General features: G+C 45.5%; 1 protein-coding gene across 2 annotated transcripts in view; it reads left to right on the top strand.

Moving 5' to 3' along the window:
* Positions 1 to 7,309: 7,309 nt before the first annotated feature.
* The window catches only part of CHST7 (carbohydrate sulfotransferase 7), a 56,402-nt gene continuing 44,560 nt past the window's right edge, over positions 7,310 to 19,151 (top strand). Inside the window, exons 1-2 of one of the 2 annotated variants that reach the window (XM_049871300.1) lie at positions 7,310 to 9,004; positions 12,275 to 17,125. In XM_049871300.1, coding sequence (XP_049727257.1) covers positions 7,513 to 8,973 — 1,461 coding nt within the window. In that variant the 5' untranslated portion in view covers positions 7,310 to 7,512 and the 3' untranslated portion in view covers positions 8,974 to 9,004; positions 12,275 to 17,125. Of the gene's footprint in view, positions 9,005 to 12,274; positions 17,126 to 19,151 lie in introns of those variants that run through there. The other variant, XM_049871299.1, reaches the window with a different exon arrangement.

The following is a 19,151-nucleotide window of genomic DNA, read 5'->3' as shown; positions in this document are numbered from 1 at the left end:
TGTTAAATTTGTCATTATGTTCTCATATAACCTTCTTAAGTTCCTCTATGGCTTTGTTTGTATGTTACTTGGCTTGGTCTGTGTTTTGTCTGATCTCCTTCCTGATCTCCTGAAGAGGTCTCTATATTAATGTTTTGAATTCTAAATCCGGTAATTGCAAGACCTTCTTTTTCTCCAGGAGGCTTCTTGGCTGTTTGTTTTGGTCACTTGCTGAAGCCATCATGCTCTTCCTCTTTATGTGATTTGACATTGACTGTTGTCTCTGAGCCATCAATAAGTTATTGTATTTATTTATTTTATATTTGTTTATTGTGTCCTATCTTCCTGTTTTGTTTTGATATGCCCAAATATGCTGGTCATGTGAGCTACTTTGATTATTGGCGCCTTTGAAGCTTTCATATCCTTTCACCAGGTGGTTAGAGCTGCTGCTATGTATGTGAGCAAAGGAGTTCGTTTACTTTTCTTGTGTGGATTCAGCTCAGTTGTCCAGGTTGTTGGATACCGAGTGTGTGTTGCAGGCTCTCACCTACAGTCCTAGACAGGCAGGGCTACATAGGGGTTTTTGGAGCACGCACAGTATCTGGCTGCAGTAGGGAGTTATGTGCTGAGCAAGGTAAGGGGCTGACAGCAGCCCCTGAGTGCCTGGGTGAAAAGCGTGTTCCTATTCCCTAAAGCTCATAAGTGGGTGAGTTTTGCTGCCAGACTATGGGCACCCAATGCTGTTGGCTGTAAGGGCTGGGAGGCACCTCTTATTCTCAGACCTCTGTCATGGGTGGCTAGGTGGAGTGGTTGGAGCCACCAGTCCTCAGGTCTCTGATGTGGGTAAGTGAGGACCCTGCTTAATGGGCAGGGAGGTATCAAATGTCAGGAACCTCCCACTCCCCCTTGGCTGTTGCAGTTGAAAATAGGTTTCAAGTATATACCCTGTTGTATTATGTTAATGAGGGCCTATGCTGTTGAAATGGGCCCACACAGGTCTAGGCAGGGATGAAAGGCATTCAGTGTCCATGGACCCTTTATGCCTGTGCCTAGGCAAAGGGGCTGTGCCTGCTCTGAGGTCCCAGCTTAGGAGAGCTAGCAGATTACCTTTTCCTGTTTGTTATTTGTTAATTTGTTCCCTCTCCAAAGCCAGGAGAATAGCTTGGGGTGCAAGACGGGACCCACTTTTGGCCCAGGGGGTGTGGCAATCACTGAAGCCAGCCCAGGGACAGGAGCAGAGTGGGGAGGGAGCAGATTAATGAGAGAGAGGTACTTCCCAGAGGGGAAACGGTTTTTTTTTGATCAGCATGGTAGGTTAGACACTTGCACTTAACTTTTGCAGATCTAGCACTGCTTTCCCCTGGTCCCACAGGCTTGTGCAGACTCTCCTCTGCTTGGTTTCTTCTGGCATGGAAAATGTATCCCGAGTGCTACTGCTTGCCTCAGGCCATGCATGTCGGCTGATCCAGCCTGCAGAGTGCAGGCCAAGTCAGGCCTGGCAAATCCCCACTGCTTCTGAACTGTCTCGACCTCACCCTATCACTCAGTCTGACTCCTCACCTTTGTGTTTTATGTTCAGGACTCCTAGATTGTCATATATACTCGATTCACTTGTTTTTTCAGGTCTTTGTTGTAAGAGGGACCACAGGAAGCTTCTGACTACCCTGCTATCTTGGCCCCACCTCTCTCACCAAAGGGTTTTAATCAGTTCCTTCTCTACCTTCAGATCGTATCTTAAGCGTCCTTCTGGTAAGTCTTCCCTACACACCCACACATGTACATGTACACATACAGAGTCTATAGCAGGTCCTTTTGTTATATACTTTCACAGAACTGTGCTCTTCTTAATAGCACTCAGCTCAGTTTGAGGTTATTCACACACTGGGAGGTTTATTTGGTTAAATGTGGTCTCCTCTCTTAGACTGAGAAGGCCATGAGACTGAGTACGGGGCTTGTTTTGCTCATCATACACTTCCTCTGTCCATCACTGCCCCAGGCACATAACTGCCACTTAACAAATATTTTTGAATAAGTAAATATCAAGATATGAAAAAATAAAAAGGTGATGTTTGGCCCTTTTTGAGGAATTTGATCTCTAGTTCAAGTTTTGAAAGTAGAAAAGATGTGATTTTAGCACCCTTGTTTGTAATGTTTGAAACCTCAATGAAAAAGAGAAAAGGTACCAAAATAAATGAACCAAAAGGAATACTTTTCTCATTTTCCCAGCCCAAAACCTTGGTCTCATATTTTTCTCAGCCAAGCCAGCAGATTCTGCCTTCCCAGCCTCCATGCATCCATCCCTTCCTTTCCCACTGCTATCTACTTCAAATTCTCCACTCCTACTGCCCCAACAGGTCTTCTGCCCTCAATCCCAGTCCACTGAACATACGCTAGCAAAATTATCTTTGGAAAGTCATATCTGCTAACATTACTTACTCCCTGTCATGGATTATGTCCCCCCAAAAATGTGTGTATCAATTTGGCTGGGCCATGATTCCCAGTATTTTGCAGTTGTCCTCCATTTTGTGATTATAATTTTATGTTAAAAAGGATTAGGGTGGGATTGTAACAGCACCCTTACCCAGGTCACATCCCTGATCCAAAGTAAAGGGAGTTTCCCTGGGGTGTGGCCTGCACCACCTTTTATCTCTCAAGAGATAAAAGGAAAGGGAAGCAAGCATAGAGTTGGGGACCTCATATCACCAAGAAAACAGCACTGGAAGCAGAGCTCGTCCTTTGCACCTGGTGTTTCTGTGCCTGAGAAGCTCCTCGACCAGAGGAAGATTGAGGACAAAGACCTTCTTCCAGGGCTGACAGAGCGAGAAAGCCTTCCCCTGGAGCCAATGCCCTGAATTTGGACTTTTAGCCTACTTCACTGTGAGGAAATAAAGTTCTCTTTGTTAAAGCCATCCACTTGTGGTATTTCTGTTTTAGCAGCACTAGGTAACTAAGACTCTCCCTCAATAAAAATCATCAGTGGTTTGCTTTAAAAGACCAATACCTAAAGAGCTGCCTCCCAGCAGTCAGTTAGACAACCAATACTTATTGAACATCTACTATTGTGCTTGTTTCTGGCATTCAAGTTCCCTAATAACATAACCTACAAGCCTTAATAATTTGGATCTTCAGCCAAAGCCCAGCGGGAAGCCATGACAGGCTCTGAGCAGACTGGAATAAATCACTGACTTAAAATCAGAGGATGACAGTGCAGAAACAGAGACTGGCTGGGCAGCTTTCGCAGTGCTCCAGGGAACAGATGATGGTCACTGGGGCTGGAGTCATAGCATTGTCAATGAAGAGAAGTGAATGGATTGAAGAGATATTGAGGAGGTAAAACCAGCCTGACTTGGTGATAGACTGGATTGAAGAATAGGGGCTGAGAAAGAGGGAGATGCCAAGGAGGAGTCCAAAAGTTCTGACTGCATAATAGTTTGTTTTGCCATTCACATGTAAAAATTGAGAAGACCTTGAGAGGGTAAGTACACCTGTATTGTCTTCTATCCCCCTTTTCCAGAAAGGAAGCTGGAAATCTATCTGGGTCTGGAGCTCCAAGGAGAGGTCTGGGCTTGAATGTCAATTTGGGGTCATTGGAGAGGCCAGAAAGTGTGAGGAAAAAAAAGGACTTACGACTGAGCCTTAAGGAATTCTAAATTTGAATGACCAGGAAGAAGAGGATGTGCTCCTAATAACAGCAACAGCAATGACTGTAACTCATAATATTTGAAACTTACTGTCAGAGGCATATTAACCAGTAAGCAAGGTAAGCACAGGCTTACAGTAAGATGGTACGCAAGGCTTAATTGTGTTTACTTACTAATCTGTAGTGCACAATTTCACATGGGTTTCACCACATCTTTGCTTCCAAGCTGTGCCTGGGGCCCAGGAAGGTTTGGGACAGTTTCTTGAATCACTGTCAAGATGAATCATACAGCCATTTCCTCTTGAGTCCTGCTCTGCCCTGACTCGTTGCTGGAAGAAGGGCTCAGGTGCTTGCTGCTGTGGGGCCCTCACACTTCTCTCTCTCCTTCACACTACCCCAGCCTAAGGGAAAATTCTCAGTATAGGGGCCAGTGGAGCACTGCTCTTTCCTCTGCTTCTCCAAGATGTTCTGTTGAAGATCTCACATCCTCTCTATATCAGCTAGCTTTTACTGCATAACAACCTCCCCTAAAGGTAGTGGCTTACAGCAAACATCTATCATTTCTCCTAATTTTGTGGGTCAGCTGGGTGACTCTTCTGGCTTGGGTCAGTTTGCTTGGGGCTGGAGGGTCTAGGTCTTACTACTTAAAGTGTGGTGCATTAGCAGGACCCAGGGGTTTATTAGAAATTTAGAATCTCTGGTCCCACCGCAGGGCTAATGAATCAGTTTCTGCATTTTAACAAGATCCCCAGGGTTATTTGTATATACGTTAAAGTTTGAGAAGCATTGGTCTAGGATATCTTTTCTCAGTTGTCTGGTGTTTGGAAGGCTGTTTGGTCTGGGGATAGGGTAGTGTTGGGGCTCAGCTGGGATGGCTTCTTCTCTGATCCATGCGGTCTTTCATCCACCAGAAGGCTAGACCAGGCTTCTTCATATGGCAATCTCAGGATCTCAAAGAGCAGCAAGAGAGCAATCCCCAAGAGCAGAAACATTTTTCAAGCCTCTGCTTGTGTCATGTTTGCTACTGTCTGTCCCATTGACCAATGCCAGTGACAAGGCCATCTCAGAGTCCATGTGGGAAGGCTTTGCGAAAGGGCATGGATATTAAAAAACAAACAAACCCATTGCCTCGAGTTGATTCCGACTCATAGCCACCCTATAAGATAGAGTAGAACTGCCCCATAGGATTTCCAAGGCCGTAATCTTTAGGGAAGCAAACTGCCACATCTTTCTCCCGTGGAGCAGCTGGGGGTTTGAAGTACCAACCTTTCAGTTAGCAGTCAAGCACTTAACCACTGCGCCTCTGTAGATAGAGGAGGAGAATAATTTATGGTTATTTTTAAAATTTGCCATACTTTCCAGTACTGGCATTTAGAAAGAATCGCCAAGGGGACCTTTTGCATTCTGCTCAGCCAAATAACTTCGCTGAGACAGTGAGCGCAGAGCCTGCTTAAAATGGAAGAGGGAAAAGTGAAAACACAGGGAAGAAAGGAAGTTATAGATTAATATCAGAAAATAATATCTTCACCACAAAGGAGAAGATAGGTACAGAGGTAAGTGGAACTGTGGGTCTGGTGGTGGGAAATTGAGGAATTGACTAAGATGGTTTTATTTTCCCTATGAAGTAGGAGGTAAGGTCATCTGTTAACAATGGTAAGGGGAGGGGGTGTCAGTGGTCTTAGGAGAGTAGAGAAACTTTGAAATAGTCGTAATGGAACTTGAGACTGGCAATTGACATAAATGTATAACATTTCAGGAACCGTTTGAGGTTGATGATTATGAATTTATCTTGATGGCAATCTGTCCTATGGGGAAACTTTTTGCAATAATGCTTGCAAGCACAGAGAAAACCAAAAGCTACGTCTTAGGGCTTTTGTTAGATGAGTGATGAAAAGATAGAGTCCAAGGGACTTTAGGTTATTGGTAGAAGTTTTATTAAAATAATGGCCCATGGTCTCTTAGCCCCAAAGGAGAAAATTGAGTAGAAAGTGTGGATAGTGGTCAATGAAGTTGGAGAATAGGGAAGATTCAAACAAGTAGTTGAAAAGAGAGGGAATTGCGACAGAAAGCAGGATGCTTGAGCCAGTGATTTCAGAGGTGGAGTAGTTTCAGTGACAAAAAAGACCAGAGAAGATTTTTACAGATGTTTTTACTTTCTCAATTTGAACAGCCTTCTCCCTAATGGGGAAACCCTGGTGGCGTAGTGGTTAAGTGCTACAGCTGCTAACCAAAGGGTCAGCAGTTCAAATCCTTCAGGTGTTCCTTGGAAACTCTATGGGGCAGTTCTACTCTGTCCTCTAGGGTCACTATGAGTCGGAATCGACTTGACAGCACTGGGTTTGGTTTGGTTTGGTTTGGTTTTCTCCCTAATGGAGATGAGTAGATTTGCTTTCTATCTTTTGTTAATCTTACAACACCTTCCTCATGGGGGTGAGATGAAGTTCTCCTTTCTTCCTTTATCATCCTGCTGAAATAGAGCAAAAATTATCCTTCTTGGTTCTCTTTTGGATTTCAGTAACTCTACATTTCATTCTGTTATACATAACGTCGTCACGGGCCAGAGCCGACTCAACGGCAACTAACAACAACAACAAAGCTTAATTTGCCTTTTGGACTTCCTGTCACTCCTCTTCTGAGTCATATATATACATATATATATAAACCCTGGTTGTGTAGTGGTTACTATGGCTGCTAACCAAAATGTCTGTAGTTCGAATCCACCAGATGCTCCTTGGAAACTCTACAGGACAGTTCTACTCTGTCCTATAGGTTTGCTATGAGTCAGAATTGCTTCGATGGCAACGGGTTTAGTTTAGTTTATATACATACATACACATATTTCATCTATCCTTGGGTACATGTCCCTGTTATGGGTCCTTTTAAAAACTGAGCTCCTGAGAAAGTTCACCAACCTGTCACTTTGGTTCTGTAAATGTCTTCTCTTGCAAGTCAGAATTAGGCTAGGTTATGCTGTGGTAACAATGATCCCCCTCCCGCCCCCTATCTCACGACTCCAGTAGGTAGGTAGGCACTAAAAATTATTCTCATTTTATAAGTGAATAAAACTGAGCCTCAGAATGTCTGTAAAATGTTCAGGGCCCTCAACCAGCAAAACCCTATGGGACACAACACTCAACTTCACAGAGGCTGGACCTTAACAATTAAACGCACTGCGTTAATGCGGTAGTACCTCTAACCTCTCCTGGACCACCATGCAACGTGCAGTCGTGTATGTTTATCTTAGTCGCAAAGTTTTCCTCTCAGAACTCAGTAACACCCAGTCTGGGGCTAATGGAGACGCTGGATAGAGATAGTGGACCGGTGGCTCCGCCCTAAATAGTGTGGAGGGGCGTGGATATCTGCCTACCACTGAGATGGCCAGGAAGGAGACATAAAAAAAGTGAGGCGGTGGAGTTCTCCTATTGGGGTCCGCGTCTAGTCATTGGGTACATTCTGTACACACGAGCCCCTCACTTGCCTAAAGTCAATTCATGAAGACTTGATTACGGAGGGGTTGGGAAAGGTGCGGTCTGGCTCGGTAAGCCCCAGCCAACGTCCCCACCCCCCGGCCGCCCCGCCCGGATCTGGCGGAGCCGGGCGGCGAACTCCGGCGGATAGAGGCGGGGAGAAGCTGCAGGGTTAAGGGCGGGGCAGCTGCCAAGCCGGCCAATAGGCGGCTCTCTAGGCTGGCCGAGCTGAGAGAGGGCAGAGGCTCCTCAACTAGCCCGCCACCTCCCAAGTTTCCCTTGTGGATGCACGTCCTGGAGGTTCTGCTCCTCCAGGCGCAGAGGGGCCCGAAGAGGCCGGAGGAGCGGCCACGGGACGGGATTTCTGAGGCAGGGGAGAGGACGGGCGCCCGACCCGCTGTGTGTGGGGGAGGGGCTCAGTGAACGATGAAGAGCCGCAGGCGGCGACGCCGGGAGTACTGCAAGTTTGCGCTGTTGCTGGTGCTCTACACGCTGGTGCTGCTCCTAGTCCCCTCCGTGCTGGACGGCGGGCGCGACGGGGACAAGGGCGCCGGGCACTGCATGGGCCTGCAGGGCAGCCTGGGAGTGTGGAGCCTGGAAGCGGCGGCGGCCGGTGAACGCGAGCAGGGTGCAGAGGCGCGGCCCGCTGCTGAAGGGGGCGCGGGTGAGTCCCCCGGGTCCCGGGGCAACCTCAGCGGCGCCGTCGGGGAGACGGTGTCTCGCGAGAAGCAGCACATCTACGTACATGCCACCTGGCGCACGGGCTCATCTTTCCTGGGCGAACTCTTTAACCAGCACCCGGACGTTTTCTACTTGTACGAGCCAATGTGGCACCTATGGCAGGCGCTGTATCCGGGAGACGCCGAGAGCCTACAGGGCGCGCTGCGTGACATGTTGCGCTCGCTCTTCCGCTGCGACTTCTCTGTGCTGAGGCTATATGCGCCGCTGGGAGACCCCGCCGCGCGAGCCCCGGGTGCAGCCAACCTCACCACGGCCGCCCTCTTTCGCTGGCGGACCAATAAGGTTATCTGCTCGCCGCCTTTGTGCCCCAGCGCACCCCGAGCCCGCGCCGAGGTCGGCCTCGTGGAGGACACCGCCTGCGAGCGCAGCTGCCCTCCCGTGGCACTGCGTGCCCTGGAGGCTGAGTGCCGCAAGTACCCGGTGGTGGTCATCAAGGACGTGCGCCTCCTGGACCTGGGTGTGTTGGTCCCACTGCTGCGTGACCCAGGACTCAACCTCAAGGTAGTGCAGCTTTTCCGCGACCCGCGGGCTGTGCACAATTCGCGCCTGAAGTCTAGGCAGGGGCTGCTGCGCGAGAGCATCCAGGTGCTGCGCACCCGCCAGAGGGGCGACCGCTTCCACCGCGTGCTGCTGGCGCACGGCGTGGGCGCTCGCCCTGGGGGCTCGTCCCGCGCGCAGCCCGCCGCCTCACGCACCGATTTCTTCCTGACTGGCGCGCTCGAAGTGATCTGTGAAGCATGGCTGCGCGACCTGCTTTTTGCGCGCGGTGCGCCCTCCTGGCTGCGGCGCCGCTACTTGAGGCTGCGCTACGAGGACCTGGTGCGGCAGCCGCGCGCCCAGCTGCGCCGCGTACTGCACTTCGCCGGGCTGCGCGCGCTCGCCGCGCTCGACGCCTTTGCGATGAACATGACGCGCGGCGCGGCCTATGGCGCGGACCGGCCCTTTCACCTGTCGGCGCGTGACGCCCGCGAGGCAGTGCACGCCTGGAGGGAGCGCCTGAGCCGAGAGCAGGTGCGCCAGGTGGAGGCCGCCTGCGCCCCAGCCATGCGTCTGCTGGCCTACCCCCGCAGCGGAGAGGAGGGCGTCGCGGAGCCGCCAAAAGACTTGGAGATATCGCTGGAGATGGAGGCCGAGGGCGCCACGTAGCCCCTCACTGTTACCCCCGGAGCGGATCCGGGTAAGGTGGTCCTTGGCAGGGCGGGGTGGAGAAGGGTCTTTCGGGAGCCTGGAATGGACTGCGCGGGGAGGGATGGGTTGAGGGAAGGGAGGGGACAATGTTCCATATCTCAACCTGTCAGAGCGGGTGAGGAATCCCATCTGCTCTTAGGATTTAGGAAATACATTGGATCTCCATCTTAGCCAACTGCCTCCTCAGAGGACGACCCTGAGACGAGAGAGGTTGTCTCAGTGTGGACAAGGCGGAACCCAGTGTCCACACTTGAAGTCCAGTGCTCTTCCCGCTCCATGAAGTAAGAAGTAAGGTCATCTGTTAAGAATGGCAGGGGGCAAAAAAGAAGTGTCAGAGGTCTGAGGAGAGTGGAGAAGGTTTGACATAGTCATAGTGAAACCTGAGACTGGAAATTGACATGAAAAGTATAAGATCAGGGACCATTTGAGGGTGATGATTATGAATTTATCTTGATGCCAGTCTGTCCTGTGGGGACTTTTTTGCAATAGTGCTTGCAGGCACAGAGAAAGCCAAAATCAGAATTTGGTGGAAAGTGATGACTGTAATCCTATCTACTTCTCTGTCTGTTTCATATTCCTTCTCTGTGTCTGTCTCTGTCTCACGCACAGTTTCCTGGGCATTCCTCCAGATTAGCGAGCATGCAGGCACAGTCAGGCCATTCTTGCAACAGTTTTTGCCTGTTTGTATGTCTCAGGCACTGGTAAAGTGGAGTAAAATAGACTTTGCTTTCCCCTGGCTCATATGGCCTCTCTCCTTCCCTCCCCCATCTCCTCCCCCTTCCCCTCCCTCCCTCCCTCCCTCCCTTCCTTCCTTCCTTCCTTCCTCCTTCCTTCTTCCTTCCTCCTTCCTCTCCATTCTGTCTCTCTCCCTTCCTAATGGTCAGCGTCTTTGCAGGATATTTGACCCTGTCTCCTTCACATCAGGTCGCAAAAGCTGCCTAGTCAGCTTCCTCTAATGCCAACAATATCTCAGGGTTGGATTTCCCCCACTCCGCCCCATCCGTTTGAGAGATGGAACCTTAGATTAGCAGTAGCGGCTTTGCCTGTGACTGCAGAAGAAGCTTTGTGAAACGAGCCCCCCCACCCCCTTAGTTTTTCTTTTACTATTTGTAAAGCTTCTGTCTTAAGAAGCTAAAATGGAGATTAAATGATCTAAAAAGGTGTCCAGTGTCTGGGTCAGTGTATGGACTGCACATTGGGCTAAGGGAAGAGTTTGTTCTGCAAAATGCTGACCTTGGGAGTCTGGTTAGTGGCATGGGAATTGGTTTCTCCAAACTTGGTGTGAGTTGGAACAGGACAGCCTACTGCTCTGTACAGTCCAGAGGAGAAGGAAAAGCGGGACTGAGTGGGTGGAAGTGACTTCAGTTTCCATTCATTATTTTATAGTGTAATTCAGCATTCCCTGGGATGAAGCTCTGAGGACAAAGGTTGAAGATGTTAATGAAGATGGATTTTGTTGTTAATACAGCCAGGGTTTCAGAGAGATTTCGGAAGCTGACTAACACTGATTTTTCTCCGAGTAATCAAGTGGCATTCTTGGTCAGTTTCTGTAATTGCTAGGAACTCTGAGTTCTTTCCTGGAGTAATGGTAAGGCAGGCACACGGTGACTTGTCACATCTTAACAAAAACATCCTTTCATTTGCTAATCCTGTGTTTACAGATGTAAGGTAATGGCCTCTAACCCTCATTCACAGGCCTGAGGGAACTCCTCTCCAGGGCAAATGTTGCATTTTATGACTTTAAGAAGTGACAATCTCCTCAGATCTTTTACTTAAAAAAAAAATCTGAGTTAACATTTATTGAGTGCCTGCAGCCTGTGAGGTGCTGGCTGAGAATGAGGTAATGAAAATACAGAGGAGGGTTAGAGGATGTCATTGATTGAATTGTAAAAAAAAAAAAAAAGCCCACTGCTGTCGATTCGGTTCCGACTCATAGTGACCCTATAGGACAGAGTAGAACTGCCCCGTGGAGTTTCCAGGGTGCGCCTGGTGGATGCGAACTGCCGACCTCTTGGTTAACATCCATAGCACTTAACCACTACACCACCAATTGTATCCCCCCAAAATATGTATCAACTTGGTTAGGACATGATTCCCAGTATTGTGTGATTGTCCTCCATTTTGTGATTTTCTTATGTGTTATAAATCATAATCTCTGCCTGTGGTTAAAGAGGCTTAGGATGGGATGTGACACCCCTGCTCAGGTCCAGTCCCTGATCCAATGTAAAGGGAGTTTCCCTGGGGTGTGGCCTCTTATCTTTTATAAGAGATAAAAGGAAAGGGAAGCAAGCAGACAGGAGGGACCTCGTAGCACCAAGAATGAAGCACTGGGAGCAAAGCTCGTCCTTTGGGGCCGGGGTTCCTGTGCAGAGAAGCTCCTAGTCCAGGGAAAGATTGATGACAAGTACCTTCCTCCAGAGCCCGCAGAGAGAGAAAGCCTTTCCCTGGAGCTGATGCCCTGAATTTAGACTTCTAGCCTACTAGACTGTGAGAAAATAGATTTCTCTTTGTTAAAGCCATCCACTTGTGGTATTTTTGTTATAGCAGCACCAGATAACTGAGACAGACAGACTTTGTCCTCTAAGGAGGTTAGAGTCTGTATGGGTGACATTGACTGTGGGGGAAGACAACTGCTGCTGCTGTTTGGGAGGCCAATGGGGCTTCCTTTAGGGGGCCGCAGGGACAAAAAAAAGTTTGGGGGCAAACTTTAGGCTCTTCCATACTTCGGTGACTGAGCTCTTCTCTCCATATTTTCTCTGGAATTATTGGGCACTTACCATGCCACCACCCATCAGTGGATTTATTAAAATCCAGTTGAGATCACAAAAGTACAAATATTGTGTGACCTTACTTATATAAAAAGATAAGAACAGGCAAATGTATAAAAACCAAAGCTTATTAGTGGTTACCAGGGGCAGGAAGGAGGCGGGAGGGAGGGTTATTGCTTACGGAGTACTGAGTTTCGGTTTACTGTGGTGGAAAAATCACATTGCTTAAGGGTACGGTTGCACAGCCAGTTATTGTAATTGCTGTCAACAAGTTGTACACTTGTAAAAAGTTGAATTGGTAAAAGTTGTGTGATAGATATATTTACAACGACCAGAAAAAATAAAAAGAGTAGCTGCTGAGGCTGCCTGTGTACAACAAAACACCTCATGGGAGTTGTTCCCTTGGTTTGGAGGGTTAGGGCCATGGTTTCATGGGACATCCCAGTTAATTGGCCTAATAATGTGTTCAGTACTTCTGTTCTACCTCCTAGTTCATTGAGTATTTCCTGGGGACTTAAAAGCTTGCAAGTGACTATCCAAGGCACAACAATTGGTGTCTATTCTCCTGGAGCAGCAGAGGAAGGAGAGTCAAGAATAGGAGGAGGAAATGGAGCGCGTGACTAATTGCCTCCGTAAACAACTGCGTCCTTTGCCATGAGACCAGAAGAACTGAATGGTGCCCAGCTACCATTACTGAACATTTTAATCAAAGATTCATTAGAAGAGTCCTAATCAAAAGAGGAAAAATGCAGAACAGAATTTTGAAAACTAAACAATAATTGCTGCAAAAGACCTCTTTAAAGTGTTAAAAAGCAAAGGTGTCACTTTGAGGACTAAGGTGCACCTGACCCAAACCATGGTATTTTCAGTTGCCTCATATACATGTGAAAACTGGACGATGAATAAGGAAGACCAGAGAATTGATGCCTTTGAATCATGGTGTAGCTGAAGAATATTGAATATACAATGGACTACCAGAAGAACAAACAAATCTGTCTTGGAAGAAAGTACAGCCAGAATGCTCCTTAGAAGCTAAGATGGCAAGACTTCATCTCATGTACTTTGGACATGTTATCAGGAGGGTCAAGTCTCTGGAGAAAGACATAATGCTTGGTAAGGTAGAAGGTTGGTGAAAACGAGGAAGAACTTCAATGAGATTGATTGATCCAATGGCTGCAACAATGGGCTCAAACGTAACAACGATTGTGAGGCTGGCACAGGACCAGGCAGTGTTTCCTTCTGTTGTACATAGGCTTGCTATGAGTCGGAACTGACTCGACAGCATCTAACAGCAAGAACAGTAAACAAAAGTCTGCCATGAGCATTATGCTCTTTTAAGATCTACCTATATGGGATCAAATTGACAACAGCAACTCAAAAGATTAGATAGGAGCCTTAGGGACAGTGAATTTATGTTAATGGGAGAGGAATAATTCAGAAAAGGACAGTGAAAATGTTTGCACAACTCAATATAATCAATGTCACTGAATTGTATGTGTGGGAACTGTTAAATGGGTGTATGTTTTGCTGTGCATATCCTCAACAACAACAAAAAATAAATAATTTAAAAAAGTGAAAAAAAAATCCAATTGGGGATGGCATGCCATGTATCCATGGTTTCTAGAAAGACAACATTATTGATGGATATTCCAAAAGCTGGCCACACTCTACTCTAGGGAAGGGGGAAGGAAAGGGGATGGATACTTATTGAAGGGCTGTGTGCCATGCATTGAGTTAGGCATCCAAGTCAAAGAGAAGTAACTTGTCCAGAGTCACACTTGGGCTGGTGAGAGTGGAACAGGGTTCAGTGTTAGACATCACAGATCATAATCTGCCCATTATGATACACCCTTACCTGGTCCTCCTTGGTGTCCCCTGGCAGCATTCCTGGCACCCTGGCCAGGCTTAGAGGCTAGTCTTGGGGGAGGGACACACTTAGCTTTATTATTAATATGTTTCAATCACTGAACTAATCAACAGTGTATTCCTGAGCTGCCGGCAGCACCTACACAGAAAAGTAGGTGACTCTACAGCTGTCTTCTCCATGGCCGTCCTCCCCATGGGGTATCTGTGTGTGTTTTCAGCCCAGCAGTGAAGAGAGGCTCCACGTGAATTATCCTGAATGACATTTTTATGGCTTATACCTGATAGCTGGAACTTACGGGGAGGGAGTCAGTGTACTTCTTTCAGTCTGAGTGGTGACTGAACCAAGTCACCAGGGACCTAGACCCTTTCTGTTTTTTGGCTTTCATTCTCAAGCTCGTTCTCCTGCTTTCACAAGATGGTAGCCCCAGCTCTAAGCATCACATCCTCACACAACTACATAGGGTTGTTAAAATGCAGAAAAGAAGGAAGCTGGGTAGTGGGTACCAGGTGGGGGTGGGAAGCTTTTTCCTCATGTGGCTCCTTTTCCTTTAATCTGGTTATAAAACCTTTCCCAGAACTCCCTGCCCCTGCAAATGTTATGTCTTATTGGCTAGAACTGGGTCATGTGTCCTGCCCTAGCCTAATAGTTAGCAAAAGCAAATGGAATAACCACGATTGGGTTAGGCCCCCTCCCCTGAGGCCTTTTATTTTTTAATGTCAGTGCCTGAACTCCACCCCCAGAGATTCCGCCTTAATTGCTCTGGGGTGGGGCTCAAGTATTTGCATGTTTTAAAAGCTCTCCCAGGTGATTCCACTCTAGCAGTGTTGCGACCCACTGGCTTGGACCAAGTATGATTCAGCCCATGGGCTGAGTCCATTGCCACCTGAACAAGATAAATGGCTATCGATGAACTGTGAACATTGTCTGCCACCATAATTTATGTGAAAGAACTTGGAGCTATGAAGTGTCAAGCAGATGTAGGGTATTACTATGGAAAGGGAAATGTCTCACTTAAATTATACATGGCCCCACTCATCACATCTCCCATTCCTTCAAATGTTTTGTCCACTATCCACTACTGTTTTGATCAGAGTGATATGATGTGCTATCCTTTTTAGCATGTCTTCCTTTGACCTCTGCCCTTGGTAGGCCCCAAGATTTTATTCCTGTAGGCATTTTAGGTGCCATGGTCTTTGTTCTTGACAAAATACATGCACCCTCTGAACGAAATTAGGAAAGGAGGCAAGTGTGCTGTAATCTCAGCCCCAACAATCAGCTTTCTTTCTAAGTAAATCATCCAAACAGAAAAAGAAATGTCCACCCACTGTCAAATTCCTAACAAAAGCATTTGGAAAGTTATTCCATTTTAATGAGGATGTTGAGTCCCAAATGTTTTGTGTAGGCTTATGTATAAATATTACTGAAAGGAGAACCTCTTGCTTAAGCACAGACTGCTGAAGAACAGGCATTTGTTAAACATTGCTCCTGTACAGAATTTCTCATTGAACAAAATGTGTTTAAACTCCCAATAACAAATCAGCCTAGAGACTGTGTTTGAGCCAATGGACTGGAAGTTAGGATGGGTGTGTATGTGTGTGTGTGTGTGTGTGTGTGTGCGTGCCCGCACATGAGTGCACACAGACAGGTACTTTAGTGGCTGGGCTCCAGTAAGGTGTGATCAATAGTTAAAAATACGTCTATGTCCAAATCCTTATTGCCCCTGCTGAGGTTAGCGCTGCCTTTGATCAAGACATTCTTAGAACTCCTGTTTGAGCCTGCCTTCCCAGTGCATTCCTAGGACCCCCTCAATGAATGGTGGATTTGGTTTTTAGGAAAAATCAAGACTTATCAAGTCTGGTGAGTGAGATAGGGGAGGAGGCTGGTCCTGCAAAGTGAAATGTGGCCATAAAGTAGGGACAGAGCTATTCTTTTGCTCATATGAAGTCAGTTTAGGGCTCAGGAACCCAGCTCTTCTGGTCACTACTTAATTGACTTTGACAAGTCCCTAAATCTTTTTTGGCTTTAGTGTTCTTACCAATAATAAAAGGAGGTCGGACTAGAGGATTTCCAAGGTTTCTTGGAACTAACTGGAGGTGGAATTTATTGAGCGCCTATTTTGTGCACTGTTACATGCTTAATGCATACTGTCTCATCTAGTCCTCATCCCAGCTCTGTGCAGCAGGTAGGATCTCCATTTTATGGATGATGAAACAAGCTCAGAGAGGTTAGATAATTGTCAATGCTAACAAGGCCAGATGATGAAAATTCACGTGCTCTCAATTTTTTTTTTATTGTGCTTTAAGTGAAAGTTTACAATTCAAGTCACTTCTCACACAAAAACTTATACACACATTGTTATGTGACCCTGGTTGCTCTCCCTATAATGTGACAGCACACTCCTCCTCTCCACCTATATTTCCTGCGTCCGTTCAGCAAGCTCCTGTCCCCCTCTGCCCTCTCATCTCACCTCTGGACAGGAGCTGCCCACATAGTCTCATGTATCTGTTTGAGCTAAGAAACATACTCCTCGCCAGTATCATTTTATGTCTTATACTCCAGTCTACTCTTTGTCTGAAAAGTTGGCTTCAGGAATGGTTTTAGTTTTGGGCTAGCACAGAGTCTGAAGGCCATGTCCTCTGGGGTCCCTCCAGTCTCAGACCATTAGTCTGGTATCTTGTAGATTTAAGAGATTAGATGCTGATCAGATTTGTAGTAGCCAAAATTTTTTTCCCAGTCCGTAGGTTATCTTTTTACTCTTTTGGTGAATTCTTTGGAAGAGCGTAAGTGTTTGATTTTTAGGAGCTCCCAGTTATCTAGTTTCTCTTCTGGTCTTTGTACATTGTTAGTAATGTTTTGTATTCTGTTTATGCCATGTATTAGGACTCAGCATTGTCGCTATTTTTTCTTCCATAATCTTTATCATTTTAGATTTTATATTTAGGTCTTTGATCCATTTTGAGTTAGTTTTTGTGCACGGTGTGAGGTGTGGGTCTTGTTTCATTGTTTTGCAGATGGATATCCAGTTATGCGAGCACCATTTGTTAAAGAGACTGTCTTTTCCCCAATTAATGGACTTTGGGCCTTTGTCAAATATCAGCTGCTCATAAGTGGATGACGAATTTACGTCTAGATTCTCAATTCTGTTCCATTGGTCTATGTATCTGTTGTACCAGTACCAGGCTGTTTTGACTACTATAACAGGTTCTAAAATCAGGTAGTGTGAGACCCCACTTTGTCGTCTTCTTCAGTAATGCTTTACTTATCTGTGGCCCCTTCCCTTTCCATGTAAAGTTGGTGAATTGTTTTTCCATCTCATTAAACAATTCCGTTGGAATTTGGATCGGGATTGCATTGTATCTATAGATCACATTGGGTAGAATAGACATTTTCACAATGTTGAGTCTTCCTATCCATGAGCAAGGTATGTTTTTCCGCTTACTTAGGTCTCTTTTGGTTTCTTGCAGTAGTATCTTGCAGTTTTCTTTGTATAGGTCTTTTACGTCTCTGGTTAGATTTATTCCTAAGTATTTTATTTTGTTGGGGGCTACTGTAAATGGTATTGATTTGGTGATTTCCTCTTTGAAGTTCTCAGTGTTGGTGTAGAGGAATCCAACTGATATTTGTATGTTTATCTTGTATTCTGATACTCTGCTGAACTGTTCTATTAGTTCCAGCAGTTTTCTTGTGGATTCTTTGGGGTTTTCTTTGTATGAGATTATATCATTTTCAAATAGAGAAACTTTTATTTCTGCCTTAACAATTTGGATGCCCTTTATTTCTTTTTCTAACCTAATTGCTCTGGCTAGGACCTCCAACACAATGTTGAATAAGAGTGGTATTAAAGGACGTCCCTGTCTGGTTCCCATTCTCAAAGGGAATGCTTTCAGACTCTCTCCATTTAGGATGATATTGACTGTTGGCTTCGTTTAAATGCCCTTTATTATGTTGAAGAATTCCCCTTCTATTCCTATTTTGCTGAGAGTTTTTATCATGAATGGGTATTGGACTTTGTCAAATGCATCAATTTCTGCATCAGTTGATAAGATCATGTGGTTCTTGTCATTTGTTTTATTTGTGGGATACATTACATTGATTGTCTTTCTAAAGTCAAACCATCCCTGCATACCTGGTATGAATCCCACTTGGTCATGGTGAATTATTATTATTATTTTTTGATATGTTATTGAATTCTATTGAGGATTTTTGCATCTAAGTTCATGAGGGATATTGGTCTGTAATTTTCTTTTTTTGTGTTGTCTTTACCTGGTTTTGGTATCAGGGTTATGCTGGCTTCATAGAATGAGTTTGGGAGGATTCCATCGTTTTCTGTGCTCTGAGATACCTTTAGTAATAGTGGTGTTAACTCTTCTCTGAAAGTTTGGTAGAATTCTCCAGTGAAGCCGTCAGGGCTGGGGTTTTTTTGGTTGGGAGTTTTTAAACTACCTTTTCAATCTCTTCTTTTGTTATGCATTTATTAATTGTTCTACCTCAGTTTGTGTTACTGTAGGTAGGTAGTGTGTTTCTAGAAATTTGTCCATTTCCTCTAGGTTTTCAAATTTGTTGAAGTATAATTTTTCATAGTATTCTGTTATGATTCTTTTGATTTCAGTTGGGTCTGTTGTGCTGTCACCTATCTCATTTCTTATTCTGGCTATTTGCTTCCTCTCCTGTTTTCCTTTTGGCAGTTTGGCCAATGGTTCATCGATTTTGTCGATCTTTGCAAAGAAGAAGCTTTTGGTCTTGTTAACTCTTTCAATTGTTCTTCTATTTTCTATTTCATTTAATTCTACTCTGATTTTTATTATTTGCTTTCTTTTGGTGTCCGAGGGTTTCTTTTGTTGCTCTCTATTTGTTTGAATTGTAGGGTTAATTTTGGCCATTTTTTCTTTTTGGATGTGTGCATTTATTGCTATAAATTGACCTCTGAACACTGAACCCAAAGGTTCTGGTAGGATGTGTTTTCATTCTTATTTGATTCTATGAATTTGTTTATTCCACCCTTAATTTCTTCTATAACCCAGTAGTTTTTGAGCAAGGTATTGTTCAGCTTCCTTTTATTTGATTTTTTTTCCTTGCTTTTTCTGTTATTGATTTCAACTTTTTTTACTTTATGGTCAGAAAAGATGCTTTGTAATATTTTGATGTTTTGGATTCTGTTAAGGCTTGCTTTATGGCCTAATATGTGGTCTATTCTGGAGAATGTTCCATGTGTGTTGGAAAAGAAAGTATACTTGGCTGCTGTTGGGCGGAGTGTTCTGTATATGTCTGTGAGGTCCAGTTTGGTTGATCATGGCATTTAGATCTCCCATGTCTTATTGAGCTTCTTCTGGATGTTCTGTCCTTCACCGAAAGTGGTGTATTGAAGTCTCCTACTATAATTGTGGAGCTGTCTATCTCTCTTTTCAGTGCTGTTAGAGTTTGTTTTATGTATTCTGGAGCCCTGTCAATGGGTGCATAGATATTTAATATTGTTATGTCCTCCTGGTGTTTTGACCCTTTAA

This window comes from Elephas maximus, chromosome X (assembly GCF_024166365.1).
Source record: "Elephas maximus indicus isolate mEleMax1 chromosome X, mEleMax1 primary haplotype, whole genome shotgun sequence".
Classification (NCBI taxonomy): domain Eukaryota; kingdom Metazoa; phylum Chordata; class Mammalia; order Proboscidea; family Elephantidae; genus Elephas; species Elephas maximus.
The sequence above is the reverse complement of the archived record's forward strand: the minus strand, read 5'-3'. Positions and strand labels throughout refer to the sequence as shown.